This window comes from Aricia agestis, chromosome 12 (assembly GCF_905147365.1).
Source record: "Aricia agestis chromosome 12, ilAriAges1.1, whole genome shotgun sequence".
NCBI classification, from domain to species: Eukaryota; Metazoa; Arthropoda; class Insecta; order Lepidoptera; family Lycaenidae; genus Aricia; species Aricia agestis.
In genome coordinates this window covers 7,834,371-7,847,238 of record NC_056417.1, presented here as the reverse complement: position 1 = coordinate 7,847,238, position 12,868 = coordinate 7,834,371, and the positions used below count along the sequence as shown (strand labels likewise).

The following is a 12,868-nucleotide window of genomic DNA, read 5'->3' as shown; positions in this document are numbered from 1 at the left end:
GCGACATTGTCAATCAAAACCTAGCACAAAGCTCGTATAATTAACGTATTATGTTCTGAAACCAGCCTAATTAATTACTTAATGGGAATGATTAATGTCATTATTAAAATATCAAAACGTTCTGTGGTTTATTTGTATGGATTTGTTTTTTTTATTGTTTATCTGGACAGTATGTTAAACCACAGTCCACAATAGATATTATTTATATAAAAAGTTTTATTTTATTGAGGCTTCATATTATAGCAATTACTAGTAGTCGCCCGCAACTCCGTGGCGCAGGTTTATCGCACGGAACCGTGCATTTTTCAGGGATAAAAAGTATCCTAAGTCCTTTCTGTAACTCAAAATATCTTAGTACTAAATTTTATCAAAATCAGTTTTGTGTTTTAGTCGTGAAGAGGCAACTGCGGGGCTAAAATGGTCGCTTTGAAGAATCATTTTTCTAAAATCGCAAAATGCAACTCTGCTTGCAATTCATTTCTATATTTTTGTACTGATTTGACATTTGTCAGTTTGACAGTAATTTTGACAATTCATTTGCTGAATTGATTGAGAGGAATTGCTAAATGTGACCATTTTAGCCCCGCAGATAGATAGACAGTAAATTTTTCATGATGAGAATATGATAATCTATGTTCCTTCCTGAACATTTACGATATCCTGATATCATTCAAATAGATTCAACGGCTTTAGCGTCAAGCGATAACAGATCTGAGTTCTGACAGAAATACACACTTTTGGTTTTATAAGGATTTTATGATAAGGATTGTACAATATATTACCAGATAAGAGTAATTGATTAATAGGCAGATAGCAGACCTAATATTGTGTAATTTGGTTTCTTTGTCAAATCAAACCGACATAATATCAGAAGACCTAGACAAGCGGCAAGCGATTATCGTAAACGCTAACGCCATCGCCACAAAATCTATGGGATTCGACAGTAGTATTCGCTAGCGAAGCGATGACTTATTGTCAAATCGCATACATTTTGTTGGCGTTTACGATAATCGCTTGCCACTTGTCTACTAGGGCAGGACTAATATTCTATTAATTAACATAACTCGACCAAATGACGTAGATTCTCCATCTGCTTGTAAATCTATTTCTTCGATGGTACATGCTATAGCCATGATAAAATGCGACTTAAACGACCATAATTTGTATAAAAGAAAACGATTTCGAAATTTATAATCATCAAGTAATGGCTGGCTAATAGCCGATTAAATTAATTCAATGGCACTTTTAAATAATGTGCATAATTCCAAAAACAAAGGCGCTATCTAAAAGATTAACGTTTTCATGGCCTATAAAATCTGACTACATTCTGATTATGAATTTGTAAATGTCTTAAATGGTCTGAATTATTTTAGAATGCGGTCGATCCGATTATTCCGAAAATATTGCATATAAAATCACCAGTTGAAGAGTATAGAGACCTGAAAATTGAACTCTGAGATAATACAGTAAAGTTGGAAATCAAACAACAACAAAGTAAAAACAGGATCCATCACCATTCCTTTTGTTAGATCAAAAGGAATGGTGATGGATCCTGTTTCATAAATGTCAATTAAGTAGTAAAACTTGGTAATATTATTTCGTAGGGTTGGACTTGACATAACCTTACCAAATTATAAAGATCCACCATCTGCCTACGAATCGATTTCTCTGATGGTACATCCGTAGATAATCTTATCAGCTGCTAAATCGATGAAATTTTTATCTGTCATCGAACACGTATCAAACATACAGGTATTTGCTTGCAAGTAGGTTTCCCGTTATGTACTCAGGGCGTGACAAAAAGTGATTATACTTTATGATTTTTATGAGTCCCCTGTACAGTGTACTGTACACTAAATAATAAAAAAAATAAAATAAAAAATGTTTTATTTCTGAGTAAATTTGAATCAAATTTTTTCAGAATGTCTACCTGATGCCTACCACCGGTTCGGGAACTACCCCGGCGAGAAGAACCGGCGTAAGAAACTCGCACGGGTTCCACTTTTTACCAAAAAAGTGAGAGAAAAATTATTCTTTTAAAATAAAGTTTACAATTTTGTAACTTAATATTATATACAATGTCAACATACATAATTGTAAGTCATAATATAATAATGTAGAAGTAGCCTTGCAAGAAGCCATCCTACTCCCAAGATGTGCCATCTTCTATGAAATCATTGACCTTATAATAAGCTTTGGCACACAAACGCTCTTTGACTACTTTTTTAAATTTATTAATGGAAAGATTTTGAACGTTTTCTGGGATTTTATTGTAAAGGCGTATACATTGACCTTTAAAAGATTTACTGACTTTACTAAGTCTGATCACTGGCATGTCCAGCTTGTGCTTATTTCTAGTATTTCTACAGTGAATGTCACTTTTAACTTTAAATTTATTTATATTTTTTCTAACATATATTACATTATCCAAAATGTATTGAGAAGCAACAGTTAGAATACCAATTTCTTTAAATTTATCTCTCAGAGATTCTAAAGCAGACATTTTATAAATAGAACGTATGGCTCGCTTCTGCAGCACAAATATTGTATTAATGTCGGCAGCGTTTCCCCATAAAAGGATTCCATATGACATCCTACTATGAAAATAACTAAAATATACTAATCGTGCCGTGTCTTCGTCAGAAATTTCTCTAATTTTTCTGACTGCATATGCTGCAGAACTGAGCCTACCTGCTAGATTAGCAATGTGAGGACCCCACTGTAATTTACTATCAAGTGTAATACCTAGGAATACAGTGTTATCTACCAAATTCATCTTCTCATCATTTAATAGCACATTGGTTTGGACTTGCCTAACATTGGGCAAAGTAAACTTTATACATTTAGTTTTACTAGAATTTAAAAGTAAGTTATTAACATTAAACCAATGTACTATTTTTGAGAGAGCACTGTTTACCTCGTCGTAGTTCGACTGTTGTCGCTTCACTTTAAAAATAAGTGAAGTGTCATCAGCAAAAAGCACTATCTCATTATTATTATCCTTTACTAGATAAGGTAAGTCATTTATATAGATGAGAAAAAGAAATGGGCCTAAGATAGATCCCTGTGGGACACCTAATTCTATTTTGGTTCCATTGGACCTTTTACTATTTACCTCAACCCTTTGAGTCCTATTTTTAAGGTAAGAAGTCAAAAGGCTGAGAGCAGAGTCCTTTAGTCAAAAGGCTGAGAGCAGAGTCCTTTACTGCAAAGTGAAAAAAAAAACTAAAAAAAAAACTTGAGAGGTGTCAAGGGACACCCGAATGGAACGAAGTTATTTCTTATGTTCAAAAAACCAGTATAACAGCGCGTCGGTTTATTCTCAAAAAACGCCATCTAGTTGACGCACAGGAATACTATCAACGCCCTCTGCCCCTACCATGCAGGTACTAATAAAAAAGTGTCGAGGTCAAATATCGTTCTGTCTAGCCTATCTAGCCTTTACGCCGAACGCGCGATAGGGAACTTCGTTCCAATACTCTTTCAGTGCTGTTACTTTACAAGTTACAGCGCTAAAAGAGTATTTTGTTTAAGTTTTTGTATGGACAAATTCGTGATGGACGCGCTTGCCCATACATATCACAATAAAACTACATAAATTCCTAGCCCTAAAGTATCATCACTTTGTTTTATTACAGCCTGTTTGCAGCCTGTATAAAATAGTTAAATAATTAAAAAATGAAACTTGCGAATGACTGAAATGATTTGGCTAATTATTTTAGTCATTTTCCGTATCTCCATACTTAGCAAAATCGGTTCAGTGGTTTGAGCGTGAAGAAGTAACAGTCAGACAGACACACTTTCCATTTATAATATAAGTATGGATAATGTAAGTATATTAATTATTTTAATATCATAACTGTGTTTTGTATTAGTAATAATGTTACCCGAGCTATAAATTTGTGCATTGGTTATAACTTAGTTATTGTTATGGACAAGCCTTCGCCAACTAAACCACAAATTATGCAATATCCATACAATTTATTGTTATTGGATAGATGTGGATTGGTAATTTGACTAAAATAAAATAAAGGTAGCCAATATTATGACATAATAGAATTTAATCCATATCTATACTTCCATACTTAATATACAGGTGTATACAGGCCTCCTTCAGGGTTATTTGATACCTTTGCACAAACTATGGAACAAATATTGTCAAAAATATGTGCATGTAACAAAAGGGTTAATAATTTAATATTAAAGTCTCCACACATAAATGTAGAGACTTTATATTAATTTATTGGAATTAATTCCACAACTGTTCCAAGATCCAACCTGCATAGTTCGCTATATTATATCTGTCACGCTCAAGGACCGAAAACGCTCGTTGAGCGGAAAAATAGCTCACATCGCGTTGTGGTCACGGTAAACAGCCACAACGCGAAATTCGTGTCGAGGCTCTAATGAAAACGGCCACGACGACGCGTTGTGGCAATCACAGAACGACCAAATGCAGCCTACACCTGTTGCAGTCTATTATTAGATCGAGATAAACTCTTCTGGCTAATATTGGTTTTCTAGATTCAACTAAAATATTATATTTTTTAAAGGGTGCATTTAAAATTTTCAACGTGTCGACGGTCGAATTTCTTTAAGTACCTATTTTAAACCCTTTTAAAATATAATTGAAAATGAAAGTGTTAATTTATAACATTTACCGGGACATTTCATTAATCTTACTCGTGAATGGTCTGAACAAACAATGTCTAACGAAGCCGAAAGCGCTCGTTTCGGCGCTCTCTAGTCTCTATACAATTACGTTCAATCTTTCCGACATTTTTTTAGCTTTTTTTTGGCCTATTCTTGATGTATTTTTTAGAAAAGGTTAGATTTAAATCGATGCAGGTGCTTTAAATTGTATTAAGTATTTCAAAAGTGACTGTCTGAAGTCGTGTCCCAAAAATATAGTTGTACAGGATAGCAAGTTTTTGCTGTGCATATAGTGGAACGCAGACGGAAAGACCGATAGACGAACAGACAGACAGACACACTTTCGCATTTATGATATTAGTATGGATGGTCCTTTAGAATTTAATTATTGGTGAAAATCACGGAGGTTTACGCCTTCGTGGTCCAGTGGTCTAGTGCGCACCTCTTGACTCGGAGGTCGTGGGTTTGATTCCCGCGTTGGAAACATGTTATTTCCAAGTTTGGTTAGGACAATGCAGGCTGATCACCTAATTGTCTGACAACTAAGGGCCAATTCACACCGGATCGGCAGCGGCGCGAAGAGGCGCGGCGAGGCGCGGCGAGGCCGGCTGAGGCGGCTCGCGTTGCCGCGGGCGGCCGCTGGCGGCCGCGCGCTACCTTCAGAGCGCCGCACAGTGGATCGAAAATCGAGTTTCATAGACATAGGAACTTGAATTTCCAGATGTCATTATTTTGAGCTGAAATATGTTTTCCTAGTTGTTATTACATAACAAAATGTAAAAAGACTCATCTACGTGTAATAATAAGGGAGTAATATTTAAAAAAAAAAAAATTAGTACGGAGCCGACATGAAAAATGAGCATAATATCTCTGGAATCGCATGGTTGGCCGTTATATCCTCACACACTATTATAGTACTAATTACTACTTACATTTTGGCATATTCTGTATTACGGCACCATTTGTACTTCATTTTGGTTAAATAAAAACTGTCCATTGGTACTTTGTTTTGGTTAATTAAAAACTTAATTCAAATAGAAAGAAGAAAAAAATTATTATGCTGATATAATGTATCAACCCTCTCTTTTTCCAGTGTCCCTGTTCCTACGTCTCATCGGGCCGCGCGGCGCTGGCGGGCAAACCGGTAGCCCCCGCGCGCCGGCCTTCAGCGTGCACCTCCCCGCGCACCTCCCTGCGACATCCGCGGCCAGCGAGGAGCGCGTCGCGGCCGCGAGTCCCTCTGACTTCACCGGACCACCGGCCTACGCGACGCACGCACCGCGGCTATACCTCGAATACAGTTCATTCTCATCGAAGAGGTCTTTTATTTCTGGCGGAGACCACCAGCATCACCCCTGGAGCTTCGCCCCCAACAGTGGTCCTTCGTACGCCGTCTATTTTGCTGCGAAGCGCAAGAATTGGACTGGATTTTGGACGGACACGCCTCGACGGGATTCATGCGCATGCGCCGATCGCGCCGCATGAAGCATTCCACGTGGCTGAGGACAAAGAAGTCGCGCCCGAACCAGTGGGCCTTCGCAAGAAGAGGAATACGCCGTCTTATTTGCTGCGAAGCGCAAGAATTTGGACCGGACTTTGGACCGACGCGCCTCAACGGGACTCATGCGCATGCGCTGATCGCGCCGCATGGAGCATTCCACGTGGCTGAGGACAAAGGAGTCGTTCTGAGTGAGCCCGTTCCTCTTTTACTTTTTTCCTTTCTTATTTCTTGCCATTTCCAGGAATTAAAATAAAATCTAATCGGAATCAGGCATGCATGATCAACATCATAAATAATATTTTCAGAAAGAATCTTAATAAAAATACTATTCTTAACTACATTCACTTACCATTAATCGAGCACGTGCTCGCCTATTGTTCTATTGTTCTCCATTTATATTTATTAAATGCAATATTTTTTCCCTTATCTTATCTGAAAAGGTTATTGACCTACTTATTTCATTATTGCATAATAACCTATATCTTGCAAATAATATTTTGCATTTATCGTCACGCCTTTGGACGTTACTTTTTTTTCCCTTTTTCAATTTTCATTTTCTTTTCCTTGTCTTTTCTTGCGCTTCAGTCCCTTTTTTTTGCGTTAAGCTTTCATTATGTCTGAAGCTAAATTAAAGGAACTCGTTAAGAGGCGTGGTGGCTATAAAGCTAAGCTAACTTATTTTGCCAACTTTGTAAAATTATTACCTACTTCTGATCTTACCCCCTTTCAACTATCTGAGCTACAGTACCGAGTTAGTGCTATGGAAACGCTATATAATGATTTCGATACGTTACAGACGGAGTTGGAGTTGTTGTCGGAGAACACGAGCGAGGCATATGCTGAGCGAGAACAGTTCGAGTTGTTGTATTACGCGCAGATGGGCCTCGCGCGATCACTGCTCGAGCCTCCACGTCCATCCTCGCCGCCGCTCGTCTCTGCAGCCTCCACTAGCGACAATCTTCACGGCTCTGGTTGCAAGCACGATTTTGTGCGCTTACCCAAGATCGACTTGCCTCACTTCAACGGCGACTATCAGCACTGGCTCGAGTTCCGAGATACGTATATTTCCCTTATACATAATAATAGTAGTATACAGGACATCAATAAATTTCATTATTTGCGTGCTACTCTTAAAGGCAGCGCAGCATTAGTCATTAAAAGTATTGATTTCAAAGCCGATAATTACGCTATAGCTTGGCAATTATTAACAGATAGGTATAATAATGAAAGGCTACTTATAAACAATCATGTTCAAGCCTTATTCAATTTTGAATTAATACCCAAGGAATCTAGTGCATCATTACGTAACATGATTGATGTAACTAATAAAAATTTAAAGGCGCTCGAAACCTTAGGACAGCCTACCTCACAGTGGGATATACTGATCATTTTTATTATGTCCAAAAAATTGGATGTAGTCACCCATCGCGAGTGGGAGGAATTTAAAAATAACTTAGACAAATATCCAAATCTAAAAGATTTTGTAAAATTTTTGTCTAATCGAGCAGATTTAATCGAATCAATAAATAATTGTAATTCAAACACAAAACTTACACATAATACAAATAAATATTTACAGGAGACTAAAAATAAAAATTATCTTACTACTAATACATCATTTAAAACCAATTCTAATAATACTAATAATAATTCTTACTCTTCTAATAACAAAATTTCTTGTGTCATGTGTTCACAGAATCATTACTTATTTTCATGTCAATCCTTCAGAAATTTAGATGTTGATTCACGTATTAAAAAGGCATCAGAAAGCAATGTGTGTATGAACTGCCTACGACCAGGTCATACTGATAAGCGATGTAAGCTTTCACATTGCAAATATTGCACACTTAAACATAATACCCTCTTACATAGGGATCCTGAAAATCAGTCTTCAAACAATATTGTTTTATCAGCTAATACAGACACATCTGACATGTCTAATCAGAAAATCGTACTGCTATCCACAGCTCTGGCGAATGCGGCGGACGTCAACGGGAAGCTACATCCTGTCAGACTCTTGTTAGATAACGGCAGCACGTCCAACTTTATCACCCGAGATTTTTGTGAGAAGCTTGGCCTGTCAAAGGAAGGTACTACCTCCACAGTCTCAGGTATCAATGGTCAGATTTCTAAAACTTCAGAAAGTTGTACTCTTACTGTGCAATCTTGTTTTGGTGGTTATAAGGTGAACTTAACTTGTTTTATTTTACCATACATAACACACTCTTTGCCTGGGTCTTACGTGGATAAAAACTTAATTAATATCCCGCCAGGTCTTAAATTAGCAGACCCTAAATTTTATGTACCATCAGCAGTCGACATTCTTGTAGGCGCTGAAATATTTTGGGACGTCTTATGTTCCCACACAATTAATTTAGGTAAAAATCAACCTAGATTACAATCTTCTAAATTTGGTTGGCTCATATCGGGCTGCGTATCTTTGCCTCATGGACGTAAAAATTCTTCAACTAAAGCTTCAAATAATTCGTGTCATTTTTCCCATGAGGTAACTGAACAGCTATCTCGTTTCTGGGAGCTTGATTCAGTACAGTCTAGTAGCTCTTTTTCGTTAGAAGAAAAGACTTGCGAAAAACTTTTTTACACAACAACACGTCGTAACGACAGTGGCCAATTCGTCGTCACTATACCATTAAAGGACTCTCCAGAGTGCTTAGGTGACTCTTACGCGATGGCAAAATCTCGATTTCTCTCTTTAGAGCGTAAATTTGAGCGTAACCCTATATTTAAAAATAGATATTTAAATTTTATGCATGAATATTTACAATTGAATCATATGACAGAAAAATCTACATCAGAAAAATTTAATGTTCAATATTATTTACCTCATCATGGTGTAGAGCGGGAGTCTAGTACTACCACCAAGCTGCGCGTTGTCTTTGACACATCAGCCACTAGCACCTCAGGCAAGTCCTTTAATGACATACAAATGATAGGTCCTACAGTGCAGCAGGATTTACTATCTATTCTCTTACGATACAGACAACATAAATATGTTGTTACATCTGATGTAGAGAAAATGTATAGAGCTGTGTTGGTAGAGCCATCTCAGCGTTCTCTACAGCAAATTCTTTTTAGGTTTGATCCCTCTGAACCTTTAAAATCATATTTTCTTAATACAGTTACATACGGCACTGCTTCGGCACCGTATCTTGCAACTAAATGTTTAGTTTCCTTAGCAGAACAATCTTCAGATCCTAAGGTTAGTGACTCTATCAAAAACGACTTTTATGTTGATGATTATTTGAGTGGCGGTGACTCTATCGATAGCGTCATAGAGCTATGTAGAGGCGTCATTAAAACGCTATCATCTGCAAAATTTCACTTACGTAAGTGGCAGTCAAACAGTCCAGAAATATTGGACTCCGTCACTAATTTTCTTTCATTAGATGCTGACAAAAAATTAAATTTAAGTGACGCATCTCCTAGCAAAACACTTGGTTTATACTGGGATTGTAATTCAGATAATTTATTTTTTACAGTGGATTTAAATTTTTCAAACCTTAAGGTTACTAAACGTAATATTTTATCTTTAATTAGCCAGGTTTTTGATCCCCTTGGTCTGGTTGGTCCATGTATCGTTCAGGGCAAATTTATTCTTCAGCAGTTATGGGTACTTAAGTGTAGCTGGGATGAAGAAGTTCCGACAGATTTAAAATTACAATTTTTAGAATTTTTAGAGTCACTTCAGGCTCTGAACTCTATTAGAATTCCACGGTGGGTGTCTTGTAATAATCCTTTTCTAATAGAGCTGCATATTTTTACAGACGCGTCAGAACGTGCTTATGGCGCGTGTGCTTATGTAAGGACTGTAGCGATTGATGACACAGTTTGTGTTCGCCTTTTAGCCTCCAAAAACAGGGTTGCTCCACTTAAACCCACAACTATACCACGTTTGGAGTTGTGTGGTGCATTATTAGGGACGCGACTCTTTCAGAAGGTACGCAAATCTCTTACTCTAAATTTTCATCATTGCTATTTTTGGTGCGACTCTACCATCGTTCTTGGCTGGCTCTCTGCCCCACCAGGTAGACTCGACCAATTCGTACGCAACAGAGTTAACGAGATTCAAGAAATTACGGCTGGCCAGACGTGGAGCTATGTACCTTCCAAGTCTAATCCGTCGGATTTGGCTTCCCGCGGGGCCAAGGCTGATTCCATCAGCTCATCTGTTCTGTGGTGGCTCGGCCCTGATTTCATCAATCAGACTAAAATACAATTTCCCAGTTTTCCCAACTCACAAAATAATTTATTTTCAGAAACAGCTTTATATACAGACGAACACGTCGAAAATAATACTAACACAAATAATAATATTACACAACCTAATCTAATTTCTAACCTAATTCATAAAACATCATCTTATACTAAATTAATCAGAATAGTTGCTTATATACAAAGATTTATTTTTAATTGCAAAAATAAATTGAGAAAATCATCATATTTAACCTATAAAGAACTACAATCATCGCAAAATGTAATACTAAACATTGCTCAACAGGAAATGTTTCCTGAAGAGTACATTACTCTTAAAGCAAAACAAACTTTACATAAAAAGAATCGTTTAATAAGTCTTTCACCCTTTATAGATTCACAGAATTTAATTCGCGTAGGCGGTCGTTTAGAAAATTCTAATTATGACTACAATATCAAACACCCTATTTTATTATGCAGTAAACATCACTTAACCAAAAGTATATTTGAAAAAGAGCATAAAGCACTTTTTCACGGAGGGCCTCAACTATTGTTGGCACAAGTACGTCTTAATTACTGGCCTCTTGCAGGTAAAAATCTTGCGAAGCATGTAGTACGTTCCTGTGTACGTTGCACTCGCTTCAAAGCGCAGCCTATACAGATTCCTATGGGTAATTTACCTACTGATAGGACGCATTTAGAGTTTCCTTTTTTGAGATCAGGAATGGATTTCGCCGGGCCAGTGCTTATAGCCGACCGTAAAGGTAGAGGTTGCAGGTTAACTAAATCTTATATTTGTGTTTTTGTGTGCTTTGCAGTCAGAGCCGTGCACCTGGAGCTAGTGTCCGATTTAACTAAGGAGGCCTTTCTTGCGGCCTTCAGCCGATTCATTAGCAGAAGGGGCAAACCTCAGCGCGTGTACTCCGACAACGGCTCAACATTTGTGGGAGCTTTTAATGAGCTTTCACGCTTCATACAGGTTTCTTCTAAGCAAATAGAGTCTGATCTTGCAAATCAGGACATACAGTTTAAATTCATTCCTGCCTATTCCCCACATTTTGGTGGGATATGGGAAGCGGCAGTAAAATCAACAAAACATCTACTACGTAGAGTCTTAAGTCTTACTCACTTAACATATGAGGAGTTGTCGACATGCCTGATTCAGATAGAGGCTATTTTAAATTCCAGACCTCTAACGCCTTTATCATCGGATCCTTCTGATCTTTCTTTTCTTACTCCTTCCCATTTCCTCCTCGGGCGAGCTCAGAGTTCGATAATCCGACCTGGACTCACCGAACACAACATACATCGCCTGCAGCGCTTCGACCGCATCGAAAAGCTGCGTCAGCACTTTTGGCAGCGCTACTCTCATGAATACGTATCTCTTCTGCAGCAACGCACCAAGTGGCAGACCGGCGGTCAAGACCTCAAGGTTGGAGCAATGGTCCTTGTACGAGACGTCAATCTTCCGCCTCTTCTGTGGCTACTTGGAAGAGTAGTCGCTGTCAAACCTGGGACAGACGGGCGCAGTCGAGTCGCCGACATACGGACGAAGAAGGGCACCATAACTCGTGCCTACAACAACATCGTGCCGCTTCCTCTTCAATGACATGTTCCCGGGGGAATATGTTCCTACGTCTCATCGGGCCGCGCGGCGCTGGCGGGCAAACCGGTAGCCCCCGCGCGCCGGCCTTCAGCGTGCACCTCCCCGCGCACCTCCCTGCGACATCCGCGGCCAGCGAGGAGCGCGTCGCGGCCGCGAGTCCCTCTGACTTCACCGGACCACCGGCCTACGCGACGCACGCACCGCGGCTATACCTCGAATACAGTTCATTCTCATCGAAGAGGTCTTTTATTTCTGGCGGAGACCACCAGCATCACCCCTGGAGCTTCGCCCCCAACAGTCCCCAGTAACAATTTAAAACTTCTAACTGAATTAAATTAAATTGTCTGGAACTACTTGACATATTCTATTGTTTTTTGTTAAATGATCCGTGTTCTTTACTTTCATAAAAAAATTGTAACTCCCTTATTATTACACGTAGCTGCGTCTTTTTACATTTTATTATGTAATAACAACTAGGAGACCATATTTCAGTCCAAATAAATGACATCTGGAAATTCAAGTTCTTATGTCTATGATACTCGATTTTCGATCCACTGTGCACCGCACCTCCGTCGGCGGAAAGTGCTTGCGGCACCTCGTGACGCGACGCCTCGAGGCGCCTCGCGACGACGCGCGCGGTCGCGGGAAGCCGCGAGCACTTTCCGCCGACGGTCGCGCGGCGCCGCGCGGCACCTCGAGGCGCCTCGAGCCCCTTTTGAAGTTTTCAAGCGATACTATTCGTTATAAGTATGTAAATAAAGTTTAAATTTATTTCACACTAAAAGTGCTCTTCGCGCCGCTGCCGGCCGCTGCCGATCCGGTGTGAATTGGGCCTAAGATGATCCATGCGTCGGATGGGCATGTAAGAAGTCGGTCCTGCGCCTGATCTCTCGCCA

At 39.0% G+C, this 12,868-nt stretch overlaps 2 protein-coding genes across 7 annotated transcripts; both read left to right on the top strand.

Annotated features, from left to right (window-relative positions):
• Positions 1 to 6,628: 6,628 nt before the first annotated feature.
• On the top strand, positions 6,629 to 7,751 carry LOC121732692 (the record flags this gene model as incomplete). The annotated part of the gene is made up of 1 exon (XM_042122643.1): positions 6,629 to 7,751. A coding segment is annotated over exon 1 (984 nt), but the record flags the coding sequence as incomplete, so codon positions are not given.
• A 38-nt stretch (positions 7,752 to 7,789) lies between these two features.
• Positions 7,790 to 12,104, top strand: LOC121732361. 6 transcript variants are annotated; one of them, XM_042122220.1, is made up of 3 exons: positions 7,790 to 11,345; positions 11,760 to 11,779; positions 11,924 to 12,104. In XM_042122220.1, the coding sequence occupies exons 1-3, from the start codon at positions 7,839 to 7,841 to the stop codon at positions 11,973 to 11,975; spliced, it is 3,579 nt and encodes a 1,192-aa protein (XP_041978154.1). In that variant the 5' UTR covers positions 7,790 to 7,838; the 3' UTR covers positions 11,976 to 12,104. The 6 variants fall into 6 exon arrangements, with proteins under 6 accessions (XP_041978154.1, XP_041978155.1, XP_041978150.1 ...); XM_042122221.1 differs by having other exon boundaries at positions 7,790 to 8,265; positions 11,185 to 12,104; XM_042122216.1 differs by having other exon boundaries at positions 7,790 to 10,139; positions 10,251 to 12,104.
• The last annotated feature ends 764 nt before the right edge of the window (positions 12,105 to 12,868 follow it).

Excerpts from the sequence above, each read along its gene's own strand:
- LOC121732361 (XM_042122216.1), top strand. The coding sequence starts at position 7,839 with ATGTGTTCACAGAATCATTACTTATTTTCATGTCAATCCTTCAGAAAT. Across the intron at positions 10,140-10,250 it reads AATCTCTTACTCTAAATTTT|ACGGCTGGCCAGACGTGGAG; the intron begins CATCATTGCTAT and ends ATTCAAGAAATT.